This window comes from Balaenoptera ricei, chromosome 1 (genome assembly GCF_028023285.1).
Source record: "Balaenoptera ricei isolate mBalRic1 chromosome 1, mBalRic1.hap2, whole genome shotgun sequence".
Classification (NCBI taxonomy): Eukaryota; Metazoa; Chordata; class Mammalia; order Artiodactyla; family Balaenopteridae; genus Balaenoptera; species Balaenoptera ricei.
Genome location: NC_082639.1, coordinates 134,030,212 through 134,048,495, shown reverse-complemented (window position 1 = coordinate 134,048,495; position 18,284 = coordinate 134,030,212). Strand labels below are relative to the sequence as shown.

Below are 18,284 nucleotides of genomic sequence, written 5' to 3'. Positions count from 1 at the left end.
AGTTTCTTGAGCTCTTCTATTCAATGATTTTCACCTGCATGTCATTTTAGCAATTTCCTCCCATGACCACATCCTGGACATTTATTATCTGAACTTGTTCCAACTGTAAATTATAAACTCTAATATTCTAGTCTCTAACCACAAACTCCTATTCTTCCAATTCCTTTACTCACCTACTATGAATAATGCATTGATATTCTTCAGTCTTATCTGGAACCTCATCCCTGAACCATCCCATTTTCCCCAAAACTTATGGGTCCCTTTTGGCTTCCCTTTCTTCCCTTCCTCCAAGGATTTCACAGTTCATCTTTCTAACTATTATTTTTCCAATATCCTCAACTCTTTTGCCTTCCATCCAATGGATCCCACAGAATTCTGACCCAAAAGCAATCCAAGTATTTTCCTCTCAAAATCCTTCGCTGCTGAGTGTTCCTGGGAATCATAAAATCCTGAACCCTTGGTGCAGATGGCTCTGGCCTCAATGGAGTCCTTCAGTGTTGCCCACTTTCTCCTTCTCTCTTTCCCCACAGTGGCTGTCCAAAATACTTTTCTCCTCAAACATCTTACACAACTCCCTTCTCTCCTATCCTCCTTACTGTCCCCCCACCCTCACCCTGACTCCCAGTTCCTTCTCAGCCTATAGCCTTGCTTCTTACTTAAGAGAAAAAAACCTATGTCAATAGTCAATAAATTCTTCAAATGCCTCTCCAGATATCTACAGATGAACCTCTATCTGCATGTACTAAATTTCCTACTTCACTCTCGTCTCAGTGGAAGAAATAATTCTCCTTCTATTCAAGGATCATAACAAGCACTCAAGAAATGTTAGATGAAGAACAGAGAGAAGAAAAAGGAAAGGAAGATAGAGCTGGAGGGAAGGAGAGAGAGATTCTGAAAGCCATGGAAAATGAGGGTCTTATAGAAATTTAGAAGAGTTTTGTTTTGTTTTAATGATATTTTTATTTATAATGTCAACGAAATAAATATATAGATTTGGTTTGTACAGATATTCTGGAGAAGGATTATAGAATATGTTTCTATCTACGTTAATGGGAATGTTAGAAGCTTATGGTCATATCAGAATTCAGGAGTAAGATTTAATTGCATAGGTAACTATCACTTGTGTTTTAAATATCTTTGAATTTTGAAACAAGAAACACATGAGAATACAATTATTCTATAATGCTAAAGTAACTTTAAACACTTCCACTTTGAATAGCAATGCAACACTTATACATATATCAATATAAACAGAAGTCTTAAGATTCAGATCAGTAATATGCAATTTAGGGAACAAGAGAATATGTCTTATTTCTTTCTTATATATATTTTTAGTCTTTCTAATAAATAGTGTTTCTTTTTCACATTTAAATTTCTACATTCAAACGCCACAAAAGTAAATTTTAGACTTGTTCAAGCAACGTCTTTACAGTGACCCCCAGTGGCAAAAGGAATGAACGTATCAGTTTTAGTAATCCACATCTTAGTGGCCTTTCGTACTGATACAATCTTGATGACAATAACAAGTTCCATTTTAATAGAACATTCACTGTTACCAACGTCTTCACGTTTTTCTCTTTTATTCCTGTTTTTTAAAAGAATTAAATTTATTTATTTATTTATATCCATATTCAAGTCCTAAATCTATACTCTTTCTCTCTTTCACAGTGAATTTCATAATCAAGGTTATTTTATTTTTCCCAACAAAAATAGCATATCAAGAAGTACACACTTTTTAAAAAATTCTTTTTAAAGCCTATTAAGATGAATTTTTTTGTTGTCATGTTTCCAATTCTAAGATTCAACATACTTTATATGACATACATAAATCTAGATGTGATTTATATATGACATATAAATCTAGATATAATCTTAAATATAATTCTAAGACTCAACATACTTTTTAAAGCTCAAATGGAAGTTCTTCTCTACACTTGGGCAAGCCTATTAATCAATCTTCAGACGAACTACTCTCTTTGCAAAGAGGCTGATTTCTAACATAAGATTTAACAAACTTATTCGAATTGTATACACATGAAACTCTTGAAATTCAAGTACAAATGTAAAATAGCAATATGAATTTTAAATATGCATCTGTAATTCTCAGACTTCAGAGTATAATATTATGATGATATATTCCATACACCTCCTATCAAAGTTCTGATCACACAGGATTGTAAGGTCATGTATATCTGTGGTCCCTGCTTTCTTTAGAGCAGATATCTAATGTATTCCTTGTTCAAGCTTAGTACATAGTAGATGTTTAATTTAAAAGAATGATTGATTGAACAGAAAGAATGTAAAACAACTTTTTCAAAGACCAGAAATATTTTGGTTTTAGCCTTTGTTCCTAGCATTTCCACCATTTGAAAAAAAACCAAAACTAATTGATTTTAAGAGTCTCACTCATGCTAAAAATAAGCTCAAAAACATATCCCTTAAGAAGTCAAAACATGCCTTGTATGAGTAAACACACTAGGTTATTTCTTCTTAAAGAATCAGATAGCTTCACAAATATTAATTGATTCAATTAATATCAGGTAGGATTTGCACTCTTGATTTAATTACTTAATATCTACAGTCGACCCTCCGTATCTGCTGATGCAAAACCTGCAGGTGAGGAGCGTGAACTGTATTCATTGCATTATGCCATTTTATATAAGGAACTTGAACATCCATGGATTTTGGTATCTGCAGGGCCTCTTGGAATCAATCCCCCAGGGGCACTGAGGGACAACTGTATTAATTGTTTTTAATATGATCAAATATTTAAGCTAAGAATTTCAAGGTAAAACGAGAATCCAATTAGGAAAAAAGAATAGCTGCAGAGAAAGAGACACTGACTGGAAAATAGGTTTTCTCCATGGATTGCTCCTACATTTGCATTTTATAAACATATTCATCATATTCTGAATGCTGACTTAACGCCTGGATGCTTGAAGCTTCTGTTTAACTTAACAGCACCTCCAGCACCTCCATGACCAGATAGAAAAGTAAAGTGCTTTGGCAACTGCTAAGTGTTGCCAAAGGTCAATGAGCATCAGCTTACATGACATATGAACTAACTTTTTCCAGATTGAATATGGAGACTTGTGGAAAGGCAAAACCTTGAGGAGGTAGGTTGGACACACCTCCACAAAACAAATAAGGAAGTCTGCCTCCAGCCTCCTGGTAAATTCTCACCAATTCACAGATTTCATCTCAAGAGAAAATGGTGCCCTTTTTCCCAACCAGAGGTCTAACACTCCTCTTGGAGTGTTTTTTATACTTCCGGAAGACCTCTGGTCATGCTAGATTTAGAAATGAAATTTGTTTGCTGTGAAATAAATCACCATGAAAGGAATTTCCAGACACATTTGCCTCCCTAGTGAGGCTTTTAAACACCCCTCTATTGTAGACAACAAGCTTAATGGGTAATGCTAAAATACTGCTGTGCCTAGAAGATAAAAGGCACAGTGAGAGTCTTCATGGGTAATGAACTCATGCTCAAGTAATAAATCAATACCACTGCTGGGACTGACTCTTCTGCTTTTATACAGAAAATGTGAGTGCCTCTTTATGATGAACTGCTCAGTGAGGGTATAACAGTATCCATAAAACACAAAGATACTAGTGTCACTTCTAGTCATGTTGAACAGCAGTGTAAACATGGCGTCTTTATTATATGACCATTAGAACCTATCAGGATAGGTGGATATTACACCATCATAAATAAACTCAATATGTTGAAAGCTATCTCTCCACCAATCAATCTAACCAGCTAACCTCTTCTGTATCCATATCCTCTGCCTTTTGTACTCTTAAAATGGAGAACAATCTAATTCGCTTCTATCTATTGCAAGGACTCCCACAGGTGCCCCATGTAACATTCCCACTCCCCTTAATCAAGGATTTTTCTCATATATTTATCCTGTCTTTATCCTGCTTCTCCTATATTTATCCCATCTCTATTCTTCTTTAACAATTTTCTCTCTCTTCTGGTCCATTCTCATCAACACACAAACATGGTATGAATATCGCCCATCCTTCAAAAACGTTCTCTGATCTTAAACAACTAGTGTCCCATTTTTCTGCTTCCCTCTACTGTGAATCCTGAGAAAGCTGTCTGTATTCTGTCTCCACTTCCTCACATCCAAGTCTCCTTTGAACCTTCTCCTAGGAGACTTTCCTACCAAACCCTTCTTATCAAGGTCAGCAATCAGTACACCACCTCTAGGCTGATATCTCCCAGATTCATAACTCCAGCTTAAAACTCTCCCTTGAATTCCAGTCTCTAACACCACTACTTAGGTGACTAATAAACATCTCAAATTTTATATGTCCAAAAGGGAACACTTGATTCCCCCAACCATGTTTCTCTCCTAATATTCCCAATCCCAGTAAATGGCATCACCATTAAAACCCTTGGAGTCAACTTTGACTCCTTTCTTTTACTCACAGCAAGTCATCAGTAAACTATCAGCTCTACTTTCAAAATATATCTTGAGTCTGACAGCTTCTTCCCTCTGCACCATTACTCTCTTATTCTAAGCCACATCATCCCTCTCCCCACTGGACCTCTTTGAAGGAGTAATCCAACTGATCTCCTTGTTTATACTCATGCCCCTCTTTTAGTCATTTCTTCTCACAGCAGCCAGACTGATCTATGAAAACATAAATCAGATCTTGTCTCTCTACACGCAAAATGTTCCAGCGGCTGCTCATCACACTTTGAACGAAATACAAAGTCTCTGTCACGGCCTAGAAGGCCCCACTTGATCTGGGCCCGCCTACCTCTCTGATTGCAGAAAGTACTTCTCTTCCTCTCACTGAGCTCCATCCTCAATGGCCTCCTTGCTCTTCCTTAACAGGTCAAGCCAGTTCTCCCAGTCCTTTGTGCTTCCTGTCCCCTTTACCTGGAATGCTGCACCTCCAGATAGTCACAGGGCTTGTTCCCTCACTTAACAGTTCTCTGCTCATATGCTGCTGCCATGGACCATCACTCTCTCTTCCCTTATACTATTTTATTTTTCTTCATAGCACTTATCACTACTGGACATTAAAATAATCATTTATCAGACATCTTGGCTGTTTCCCCCATTAGAATGTGAATTGCGTAACCAAGATTTGCTTTGTTCCACTGTATTCATGCTGCTCAAAGTGGTGTCCAGCATATAGTAGTTGCTAATTAACTACTTGTTGAATAAATGAACAAGCAACTACAATGATCTTTTAAAATTAGTTAAAGCAATGTAGCCATATTGAAAACTGATATGAAAAGTAAAAATCACATTAAACCAGTTGAAGATAATATTCACTGAGTGCTTTTGTGAAATAATAAAGAAGCATTCAGGTGAGAATGTAAACATGAACTCTTCCAAACCAATTATTTAGCCAGCATTTACAATATTTCCTCTAAACGTTCAATCCTTAAGTTTGTCAATGAGTCTGTTTCTTATACAGATTGATACAGAGATATTTTAATAAATCTCTGCCTTAAAGAGAAGAATTATGAAGCAAAACCTAATTCAACATAACTTTAACAATGCTTCACCATACTTAGTACCATAAAACTACTTTATCAAGCAGGTATTACTCAAATTTTATAAAAATCTAATGTGTTCATGATTATCACTGAACAAAGTGTTTAAAACACAGTTGGTGTGAGAAAGATAGACGATACAGTGGTAGACTACATCTACTGGTCTCAGAGATAGGTAGGCTCATATCATGCTTCTGCTACTCACCAGCTGTCTAACCGTGAGCAAGTTCCATAGCTTCTCTGAGCTCAGTTCCTCTTATATAAAACTGGGCAATGCCACCTACCTGACAGGATACTTGTGGTTATAACTTATGACACACAGTGTTATTACACAACGCATTTCACTTGAATTAATATATGTTGTGAGCCAAATCACATCCCCTAAAATATGAAAATGTTCATTTCATAAAGCAGATGCTCTGTAAAACTTTTTCTGGGGACTTTTATGACTTCACACATAAGACAAGATGCCATGCAAACAGCATATTTTTTTTAAGTAGTGGAAAGTCACAAAAATAATCAGAAATATGTAGTGTGTATCTACCTAGCCTAGGATCCTATTAGGTGGTCCAGCATATAGAATTAACGCTAAGGACCACAAGCACTTTGCCTGGCTCAATAGATGCCTGATAAATGTCTGCTGAATAACAAATTAGTGGATTAACTAACAAAGGCAGTGATTGAATTCTTAATGCACCTGGTTAGAACTTCTAAATAGCTGGAGGAAATGTTCCTTAGAGAAATCAATGCAGTCTCCATGGTAAGAATCCTAGTCTGGCCCTCTTAATCTGTATCTGTGAGTAGCAGCTGGCACAATGCCTTAAACACATCAAGCCAAGCTAAGGACAACCCTCCTTCAACCCTATCCCAGCCTCAACCCAGCTAAGGTCTTCTTTTACCTACAGTTAATCTAGCAATTTGCAGGTGAATCTGAAATTATTTTAATTTTTATGACACACTATTAAAATATTCAAAATAATTCTATTACAATTCTGTTATCAAGCCTTATTAATTCACATTAGTGTAGGCAGCAGTTTGGATTAGAGAATGCTACTGATTGTTTTATAGGTTTATTAATACTATAAATGATGTACAAAAAATAAAATAACAAAGTAGTATACTGTGAATATTTTCAAGAGGAAAATAATTGCTAGCATTTGGCTAGCCATTTAGAGTTTGAGTTGTCTTTACAGACAAATTTACCTTATTTAATTATCATAGCAACATTTTGAAGTTTATTATAATTTCATGTCATTTTAGAATTGAGGTAATAAAGTTCGAAAAAGTTAAATAACTTGCCCAAGAATATACAATCATGAAGTGATAGATCAGTTTCCAAATCCTGTGTTCTTTCATCTATACCATTTAATAAAGCAATTAATTGAAGAATGGTCTGATGAAGTAGAAAAATCACTAGATGAGGAGGAAGGGGCTATCACAAATGCACTGTGTGGTTGCAGGCATGTTATTCAACACTGTGTACATCACCTGAACAAATTTCCTCATCCCAAAATACGACCTCAACGCAGCCAACCTCAAAGTATTCTGGTGAAACTAAAACCAAAGTACGTAAGAGTACTTCGAAAATTTAAGACCACTATACTGGGAAAAATATTTGTAAAACATTAAATAATTCTGATGATTAGGAGTTTGACCTTTTAAATTGCATAGCCATTCCCCTTGAAGTTTTACTGAAAATCCTCATTTAGTCAGAAAAACATTTTTCACAAATAATTCAAAAGATAAGCTCAACCTTTGTCTACCTACAAATTTGTGACATTCTACATACACTGGGAGAATAATTCATCATGAATCTTATTTTAATATAAAAAATGTATAACTCTATCCCAGCATTTTAGTAACATTTATTTTGTAAAAGCTTTAACTTTTAAGATCATTATGCAAATAATTTATAATTAACTTATCAACATAAACTTCCTTCCCAAGTACATATTCGAATATACCCAAGTCCTGCTAAGGTGAAAATGGCCCATCTATGTCAAATAGGCTTAATTTAGTGCAAAGTAGCTACTGCCTAAAATAGACCACTTCTCAGAAAACTATATAATTATGTACCTTGGTGGATAAGATTATAATCCAGATACCTTGAATAAAGAATGGTCCTCTATTATCTAAATAGGTAATCCTCTTTAGCTAAGGGCAAAACTTCAGGAAGAATGTACATGAAGTGATGAGAACAGGTCACTTTCAAGCCAGCCAAATCAATCCTGAAGACTAACAGGGTGACAGATATCACAACCAGATTATCCTCATCATCTCAATTCAGATGTCTTTTATATGAAAATGTCCTGATTATTAAAGTTATATAGGATTAGGATAAAGAATATTGGAATGGAATACGGAATGGTGGAATAGAACCTCTGAAAAGGCCATTCCTCCATAAAAGCAACAAGAATACTGGCAATAGTTGTCAAAATCAACTTTTTCAGAACTCTCAAAATTAACCGAAGGTTTACAACAATGTGAGGGGCATTTATTCAACAAAATCACTGGATCTCAGGAATAACAGAGAGATTTGTGGTGTTTGGACTTTCCCTATTCCCATTCCCCTCTCCTTAGCTCTGCAGTAGTCTTAAAAACCAAAAATCCCACAATCACAGCAAAAAATAGCAGCCAGCAGCTACTGGAAGGGAAAGAATGGGGTTGGAATACACCAAAAGTACCACTTCCAGAGAATTGTAATTATTTAACCTGTCTAGTAGTTCTCTAAAAATACCCATTCATAGAGCTTTCTTTATTTGGCCCAACTCAGAGCTTACTCAGTGCAAATAGCCTTTTCCCCCAGGAAGCATGTGGAAAACAATCAGTGGCAATTGTTTAACATAACAGCTGCCTCAGGCAGCAATAACAGTTGGGGGAAAAAAAGAGGACGACCAAAAAAAAGAAAAATTGGGGGAATGAGATGGCCATAAGGGCCTGTGAATTTTGTACAATCTAGAATCTAGAAGGCCACATGCATGCCTGGGGCTGTGTACATTCTCAGGAAAGATCTCAGAAGGCCCTAAACTCTCACCTCTAGCTATCCTTAAGGATCTACACAAGCAGGAAGTGAAGACTAAGGCAGAGTTATAAACTGCTTGAGCACTGAAGGCATATTCCAAAATGCACATCAAATCCTTCAGCAAATGCTGGGAGACTACTTGGCTCTGAGCATTTAAGAAAATCTCTGTCTAATAACTAGCTGATCAATGAGAAAACTGAGTAAAGACTTTAATGACCACAAATAACAAAGAATACAGACCTTACAGAATTAGCTCAGGAAAATTACTAAGCAAACAAGTAGCAACAACAACAACAACCAACAACAAAAACAAACACTGGGGGAGGAGAGGAATCTGATTTTGAGTGGTGCCACATTATATTACTTAACATTTTCCGCTTTCAACAAAATATTACAAGATGTGCGAAGAAAGTATGCCTCATACACAGGAAAATAAGCATGCAGTAGAAACTGTCTCTGAGAAAGTCCAGAAATTGAACTTACTAGACAAAGACTTTAAATCAGCTATTTTAAATATCTTCAAAGAGCTAAAGGAAGCCATATCTAAATAACTAAAAAAGTAAGAGAATGATTTTTTACCAACTATAGAATGTCAATAAAGATATAGAAATTATTTTTAAAAAATAAATTCTGGAGGTGAAAATTAAAATAATAGGAATAAAAAATTCCCTAGAAATGTTCAACAGCAGATCTGAACAAGCAGAAAAAAGAATCAGCAAATCTTAAGACAGGTCAGTTGAGACTGTTCCTCTCATCTGAGAATCAGAAAGAAAAAAGAATAAAGAAAATAAAGGAGCATATCAAGTGTACCAACATACATTTAATGGGAATCTCAGAAAGAAAAGAAAGGGGAAGAAAGAATAGTTAAAGAAATAATGGCTGAAAATGTCCAAAATTTGATGAAAACTATCAATCTACACATCCAAAAAGTTCAACAAACTCCAAGAAGGATAAAAAAATCAAAGAGATCCACATCTATAAACATCATAATCAAACTTTCAAAAGACAAAGACAAAGAGAAAATCTATAAAGCAACAAGAGAGAAGAGATTCATGATGTTCAAGGGATCCTCAGTGAGATTAACAGCTGATTTCTCATCAGAAAACTACAGAGGTCAGAAGGCAGTTGAGATAGCATGCTCAAAGTGGTGAAATAAAGACTATCAGCTAAGAATTTTCCTTCAAAAATTAAGGAGAAATTAAGAGAGTCCCAGATAAATAAAAATTGAAAGAATCCCTTTCTAGCAAATTTACCCTACAAGAAATACTAACTGAAGTCCTTCAGGCTGAAATGAAAGGACACTAGACAGTAACTCAAATTCACACAAAGAAATAAAGAACACTGGTAAAGGTAACTACAGTTGATCCTCCATATCCACAGTTTCTGCATCCATGGAGTTAACCAACTGTGGATCAAAAATATTCCCAAAACAATCCCATAATGTTGCCAAAAGCAAAACTTGAATTTGCCAAACACCAGAAACTATTTACATAGCATTTACATTGTATTAGGTATTATAAATAATCTAGAGATGATTTGAAGTATATGGGAGGATGTGCATAGGTTACATGAAAATATCATGTCATTTTATATAAGGGACTTGAGCATGTGCAGATTTGGGTGTGTATCCACTGAGGGTCCTAGAGCCATCCCCCACAGATACCAAGGGACAAATGTACATAAGTAAATGTAAAAAAATATAATGTATTTGTGTTTGTGTGTAACTTTTTTTCTCCTATCTGATTTAAAAGAGAACTACATAAAGCAGTAATTATGTCTGTGTTGATGGGCTTGTGATGTATAAAGGTAATTTGTAGAACAATAATAGCACAAAGGAAAGGGAGGAACTGGAGCTATATGGAAGCAAAAATTTTGTATACTATTGAAATTAAGTTGGTATTGATCTGAACCAGATTATAAATTAAGAGGTTATAAATTAAGAGGTTAATTGTAATTCTATGGCAACCACTAAGAAAATAACTTTAAAATATTAAAATAAATGACAAGGTAATTAAAATGGTACACTAGAAAATACATTTTTAACAAAAAACAAGGCAATAATAAAGAAATAGAGAAACAAAAAGACTTACATACATAAAATAGCAAAATGAAAGTCATAAATTCTATCTTTCAGTAATTACATGGAAATGGACTAACACTCCAATCAAAAGGCAGATATTGGTAGAAAGGGCTTTTTAAAAATTGATCCAACTACGTGCTATCTACAGGAGACACATTTTATATTCAAAGACACAAATAGGTTGAAAGTAAAGAATGGAAAGAGATACCAAGGAAATAGTAACAAAAAGAGAGTTGCAGTGGCTACACAATATCAAACAAAATAGAATTTAAGACAAAAATCGTTACTAGAGACAAAAAAGAACATTTTATAATGATCAAAAGGTCAAACCATCAAGAAGACATAACAAGTATAAATATACCTAACAACAGAGTCCTAAAATACATAAAGCAAAACCCAACACAATTGAAGGGAGAAATAGACAATTTATCAAAAATAATGGGAGACTTCAATATCTCATTTTCAATAATAGAAGAACCAGACAGAGGACCAAGAAGGCAGCGATATTTGAACAGCATTATAAACCAAATAGAACTAAAAAGCATCTATAGAACACTCTACTCAACAACAGCAAAAAATACATTCTTCTCAAATGCACATGGAACATTCTCCAGGATAGACCACATGTTAGGCCATAAAACAAGTCTCAATAAATTTGAAAGGATTAAAATAATGCAAAGTATGTTCTCCAATCCAATGGAATGAAATTAGAAATCAATAGCAGAAAGAAATTTGGGAAACTCACAAACATGTAGAAGTTAAGCAACACATACCTAACTAACCAAAGTTGATGTTACTGCTTTTTTACCAAAGCTGTAATTATAAGAAAAACTAGACCTCTGAATCAGATATTAGAATGATTCAGTCTTCCCACAGAATGACTGGGAGGGTGCAGAGAGTAAATAAAGGTATCTATTTGTCAACCCCAATATACCATGTCTCTATATCTCATATTCTAAGCTCAAGTTGCATTGAGTCCTACAGCTTCTTTTTTTCTCTATTTTAATTCTTTTACTATAAATGTGAACCCTATTGGTTTGGGCAAGAATTCACCCTCTTCCTTTGGAGCTTCAGTGATGTCCAGGACCAGACAAAGCCTCAGGATAGCAGCACACAAAAGTGGGTCTCTGGTGGAGACCTAATCACCATGCAAACCTGAGGGTTCTCAAGTACGACAGTGTTCAGAAGTTTCAGAATTGAAACTAGGATTCAAAAACAAATAATAAACCCTGAGGTTAGCCAGGAACTTCTAGTAACTAACCCAAGAATTGCACTTATGAGTCTTCAGGCAATGAATTTGTCCTCCTTAGCGATCACCATGCAAGAGTAGACAAAGTAGCATACAGTGGCATTGAATATTTTCTCTATTTCTGTAAAATTATCCATTATTTGCAAAGTTCCCTGTGAATTATCTGCAAACTTTCAAAAATCTGTTCTTAGGACTACCATTTACAGGATATAAAAAATTGGGGTAACGAGGGCCTATCTTTGACAAAGCAGGAGTTAAAATGAGCCGCAAGAAATGAGGCTCATTTGGGGTAAATTCATGAACATTCACATGGCAATTTCTAAGTGGCAGCTAATAAAAATAAGCTTGTAAAATAAGCCAGGTCTATAGCAAAAACAAAAGTCTCATTTAACTTTCTGGATACAGATTTGTGGCAGACAGACTGGGGATATCATTTGTACTCCTCCATGAAGTTTCATCTAAAGTAAGTGTGGACTTCTCAGGGATGTGATTGTGCTGCACTCACTAGAATCCATTGATGGAAGTGTTATCTCTGTTCCAATCAGATAACCTGTTTTTTTTCTCCTTCAGAACAAGAAGGCTTCTGAGACAGGGGTGTTTTAGTATCATTTTTATAACTAGACTCCAGCCCCAATCCATAATCTGGCTCTCCCAAGCCACTGATGCTGATGAAGGAGTCCTGGTGATGGTCCCCATGTAGCCATCTGGAACTTCCACCTGCTTTGTTTCAAACCCCAATCTCAGGTATGTTGGAAGAAGCCAAGAAGAAGAAAACCAGTCACTACTGCAGAACTCTGAAAAGGTTCAAGAACTGAAGGCACCAAAGTTAGTTTAAGAGGAGCTGAAAATAGAAGAACTGGCTGAAAGTTTATATGGTTTACTGTTAGGCTGCCAGACTCTTTTTCCCATCTTGCACACCCACACAGTTACTCCTCCTTGACCTCAGCAGAATACTGAAGATTTACTTTCAGAAGAGGATGAACTAGAGGGACTTTGGACTCAAGAAGACCTTCAGGAATGCCATTATGAAAGCAGAGGGATTAATGAAAAGTCTACATGCTGAATAGTGAGAATCACACCACCTTCCCCCACCAACTCAATTCTTCCATGTAGCTCTGAGACCACTGGACATCAGGCTTATACCAAGTCAGCTCAAGAGAAAATACTTGCAGAATCTAATAGCAGCTGAGGAAGTCTCCCCACAAAATGGCCAGGTCCCAGCCCAATCACCCTATGGAAAAGCCCATTAGTCAATAAATCCCTTTCAAGCACAGGCAGACCTTCCATCATCTTTTTAGTGCTCTACTCTTAAATCTACGAGAGCAGCAAAAGATCACCAGTCATTTGAAAAAGGTCTCTAACATCAAAGATAATGACCAAAACAAACAACCAGAAAAAAATGAACTCAGAGACATTCTAGATTACAAAAAGGAAACCTCAAAAAGCTCTCATTAAAATCTTTAGAGAAGGTACTGCACTTGAGAAGCCAAGAGCATGATGCTATTTTAAAAAATAAAAATATAATTCACAAAATAAGAAAATGTTGTTGGAACTTTTAAATGATATCAGAAATGAAAAATTAATTAGAGGAGCTAAAAGTTGAGTAAAAATTGCAAAGAGTAGAACAAAGAGACAAACAGATGATAACTGAGATTTTTTTTAAAAAAAAAGAGGATTAATCCAGGAGTTCTAGGATGTCAATAATAAGAATTCCAGAAAAAGAGACCAGAGAAAATGGGGCAATTAATTATTTTTTAAAAAAAAGAATTCCTAGAATTGGAGAAGACGCATCTGCATCTTGAAGGGACACATCACTGAGCACCATTCATAATTTCTTTAAACAGACACACACAAAGACCCATCATTGGGGTCCCTGAACATAAATTATTACTCAGCTCAGAGAAAGAAAAAGTCAAACATCAGTATAAATAAGGGACTTTTTTGGATTCCGAAATGCCAGTAACAAATATATATTATGAAAGCAGAGATTTAAGTCAAATATTATAAACTAAATAATATCTTACATGCATTAAAAGAGCTTCCTATTTTAATGAAAAACAAACAAAAACAGGAAAGATCTTTTATTGGGAGTATATTCAGATAACTCATAAAAACTAAGGGGAAATCTGAATTCTGTTTCAGAAATTTCTTTTATTAGCTGTTAAAATAAGTAGTTCATAACAATTAGAAATGTCTATTTTCCTAGATCGCAGTTAATCTTACATTTATTTATATAGGTTTAGACTATATTCCCCAGTTATATTTATTTCAGCATCTTAAATATGAAAGAGCTAACAATATTAATAATGGCTAATTTAATTAATAATAAAATCAACTTGTGAGAATTTGTGTTACCTTGAAATATACCCAAACTCTTGACATTTTAAACTAATTCCCTTTCATCTTATGGGTCATACACTCACCTTGAGGATCAACTTCTTTAGCTAGTTTCAGTGCATCTGAGTTTGCAAGATCGGTGTTGGCTGGGGTAACAGCCAAAATCAGACAGTTCTCCCGTGTGATGAACTGCATAATCATTTCTCTGATCTGGTACTCAATATCTGGTGGCTGATCTCCCACGGGCACTTTAGTAATTCCAGGCAGGTCGATAAGGGTTAGATTTAACACTGTGGAAAGGAAAAAAAAAAAAAAGGTTTTACATATACCGTCAATGCTGAAAGATATCAGCAATGCAGACTCATGTGTCACTTTAGTAGAAATAAAACAACCTGAGCTTTACGTATTGTGTATCTGAAGAACTTCAACTCATGTGCATAGAATAAAAAGGATAGAATTCAAAATGGCTTTTCAAGTTTTCTCTATTTTTATAATATGATTGTGCTAGGCCAAATGATCATTTTAACATAATTTAAGAAGCACTGATTTGCATACCTAATAGTTTTCTCAGAGAGCTGTCACATTTGTAACTGGGGGCTATAATTCAAACACTGAACAGTAAGTGAATATGCTGTCTGCCAGTCTTGTACATTGCCTTCAAATGGTGTAAAAATTCTCTGGGTAAGGTTTGCCCTTCCCTTTAAAAACATCATACATTATTTACAGAGTGTTAGCCACTTAACCTATAGGAAAGCCGTTAGCCATTCATGGTGCCATGAGGTTAGTGTGCAGGCTATACAGCCAGACTCATGGAGCACCATTTTGGGAGCCCAGGAAACTACCGAGTCAGTGACTCCAGTCCCGACCTGGCTATCGTTCTCTCTGCACGCTACGTTGTTGGCACCAAGTCCTCTTGGGAAGTCGTAATTGAGCTTATGTCACTCATGGTCCATTTCAAAAGCAACAGAGCTGGGTAGAAGATAGGAGATTAAAATCTGCCCCACTAAAATCTTAGTCAGAATGGAGGCTATTCTGTATCACACACCAAGAACTGGTTATCTGACAAGTTTCTGCTGACAGTCTGGGGAAAAAAAAAAAAAATCACAGTTGATTCCTCAGGAAGAGATTAAAGAGGAATACATAGGACTGAAAGAAAATTCATTAAGGATAACTCAACCATAGTACCATGCACCTCTAAGATTTTTGCAAAAACTGAAGATATTAAAAACGGAAGTTTTCATGCATACCTCTTCGGAATTCTAAAAGTTTAAGATAAACATAAAGAAAACTTTTTTAAATGACTTACTCAATTCTCTTTTAAAAGTTATCTCCTCCTGTCTCCCCATAAATAATTTTATGAGCTGTTTGGATCATACCATTTACTGAAGTATCTAAGCACAATCCTAGAAACTCGGTATTTTTTCAGAGAAAAAAACCATCTTCTATAAATACTGTATGTTAATTAATATAGTAAAAATTTTTGAGGACAAGAATTTGGAATTTTGTTATTTTACTTACCATGTGGGGAATAGACTCGTAAATTAATGGGTATGGAGGAAATTCCTTTATTCATTCCGGTTACTCGATCTGTTTCTGCTTCAATCTCATGGCGAACTTCATCAAAATCTGTAATTTTTTTTCCTTTGCAATGTAGAAATTCTGCATATTCTACAAAAGACAAATTAATACAACCTAAAATTCATGTACTCTTGCAATAATAAGGAAATAATGCCTCTTTAATTACAAGTCAAAGTATCCAGTATTGCCTCTTCAGCCATCACAATGAGAGAACACAGTAGTTACCAAAAAGCACAGTTAATACTTTAGAAATATTAAACAGTTCAAATGCTAAGGCTGGTAAATTTGCTAATTTTCAGATAAGCAATTAAGTATTATAAGCAGTCTTTAAACCACCTAGCCTACTAAATAAAGAGAATTCTGGCTCTCCAAATGATGAAACAAATAATAGCAACCAATTGTCAAAGAAATTAGAGGTAGGGTATACAAAAAGCCTACTTACTAATCCTATTAGAATGTCCTTTTTCAATATCACCACTTTATCACGATGGAATGCTAAATTATATAAATATAGCTTCAGAAGGCAAGAAGATTTAGAAACAACGTTTGCTTTATTCTTTAAAAAGAAATAATATATGGAATGTTTTAGCTTTAAAATATACTATTCAAAATACCACACCAATTTCTTTAATTAAAAAGATATTTTCTCAAGAAAAAAAAAGATAGGATATTACAAAGAAACTATTTACCTGCAATCTAAAAAATAATAATAATTATAATCAGTATCTGTAGGCAGAAGGAAAAACTCTAAAGTAACTATATAATAACAGAATATTAGTTTTTTTCGAAATTTCAGTAACATCTTCAAACTGTTGTGCTACCAATTTCTATATCTGCTTCCAGAGATATCAAGTATATGATAAACAACACAACTCAAAAAAGGAAACTGATACTATTAGACCTAAAAATTTTATGATAATTTTAACAAGGGAACAAGTCTTAACAAATACTTCAATTTCTCTAACAACTAGCTGAAGAACTGCTCCACCAAATGTAGACTAAGGCTAAATATCTTGGGCCAGGTAGCAGCTGAGACAATTATTGGTAGTCTTTCTATGATTCCCCACCATAAATATTTAACCTTCACCCACTATATGGCAAGGCCAACAGGGAGACAACTACAAGATGTGGCTCATGCATCAATGGTGGAAGTATACACAGCAATTAAGCTTCAATAGGCTTCAGAAGTCTGGCCTGAAGAGACCACTGCATCATTTGGCATTTTCTTTCACATATTTACCCTCATTGGTGCTGTTTTTATTAGATTATAAATTCTTAGACGATAGAGCCTTTATTTTATTTACCCACTCAGTGGCTAGGCCAGTACCATGTAAGAGTTTAAAGATAAGTAGAGGATAAAACAATAAGAAAAATAAAGAGGAACAATGGATGTCAGATCCTAAAAAATAAACAAACAAAACTTAGTAAGTAAACATGAGCCATAAATAATTTATAATAAACAGTACTTTTCAATTCAACATGTTCTGTGGAAATTGCAAATCTGAGAACTTTTGGCTATCGTAATTATTACGTTCATAGAATTAAAAAGCTTCTGGATCAGGGACTACATTTTCAATTATGTTACTAATCAATAATTCAAGTAACACAAATGTGTACTTCTCTTGTTGCCACTAGATGGCGCCTACTTGCTTTCTCTGTAGGAAACCAATGCCCTTCCAGAAAGCTGTAAAATCAATGCAATTTTCAAATTAGATTTAAATTCATTCCTGGACTTCTGAACATGCTTTTATCTTGGAATTGAGAGATTGGAATTGTGCAGTACCATCTCAAACCTCTGTGTCTTTTTAGGGATAGGGTTCCACAAAGAGATTTAGGGATGTATTTACTGAGCTTCTACTACTTCTCAGGCACTGTTTTAGAAGTTGGGGATATAGTAAAGTGAACAAAATAGTCTCTAGCCTCATGAAGCTTAAATTCCAGTGAGATAAAATAGTAAACAGTGTGTGTGTGCCAGATTATAAATGCTATGGAGAAAATTGAATACAGGGGATATTAAATACTGGGGAAGGGAGGTTGCTTTGTTATATATGTCAGTCAAGGAAGGCTTCTCTGATGTGATAAAGTAACATTTGAGCAAAGACTCAAGAAGCCATGCTTTACATAAGAGGATCCCAGTAGACTGCCTGAAGCAGACTATGCTTGGCATATTGGAGGAAGAGCAAGGAGGCCAACGTGCCTGGAGCACAGAGCGTGGGGGAGAGAGGCAGGAGATGAGGTCAGAGCTGTGGTACAGACCTGGATGGTACAGGGCCTGTGGGTCATTTTAAGGGCTTTGATTTTTACTCTAAATGAATGGTAGAGCACTTGAAGCATTTTGGGTAGAGGGAAAACATGAGGTGACCTAGGTTTTAAATAAAGAACTGTACTGTTGTGTTAAGAACAGAAAGCGAGGTATAAGAGAAGAAGCTGGCTAACAGAATAATAAAGGTGAGATGATGAGGCTTGGACCTGGGTGGGAGTGGTGAGAAGTGGTTAC

The 18,284-nt window shown here is 35.3% G+C and overlaps 1 protein-coding gene across 9 annotated transcripts in view; it reads right to left on the bottom strand.

The window, feature by feature from the left end:
* DNM3 (dynamin 3) overlaps positions 1 to 18,284 on the bottom strand; it is a 576,309-nt gene that overhangs the window by 401,922 nt on the left and 156,103 nt on the right. For all 9 annotated transcript variants that reach the window (XM_059936430.1, XM_059936401.1, XM_059936392.1 and 6 more), the window contains exons 3-4: positions 15,728 to 15,877; positions 14,296 to 14,499 (exon numbers count right to left, since the gene is read on the bottom strand). In XM_059936430.1, coding sequence (XP_059792413.1) covers positions 14,296 to 14,499; positions 15,728 to 15,877 — 354 coding nt within the window. The remainder of the gene's footprint in view (positions 1 to 14,295; positions 14,500 to 15,727; positions 15,878 to 18,284) is intronic.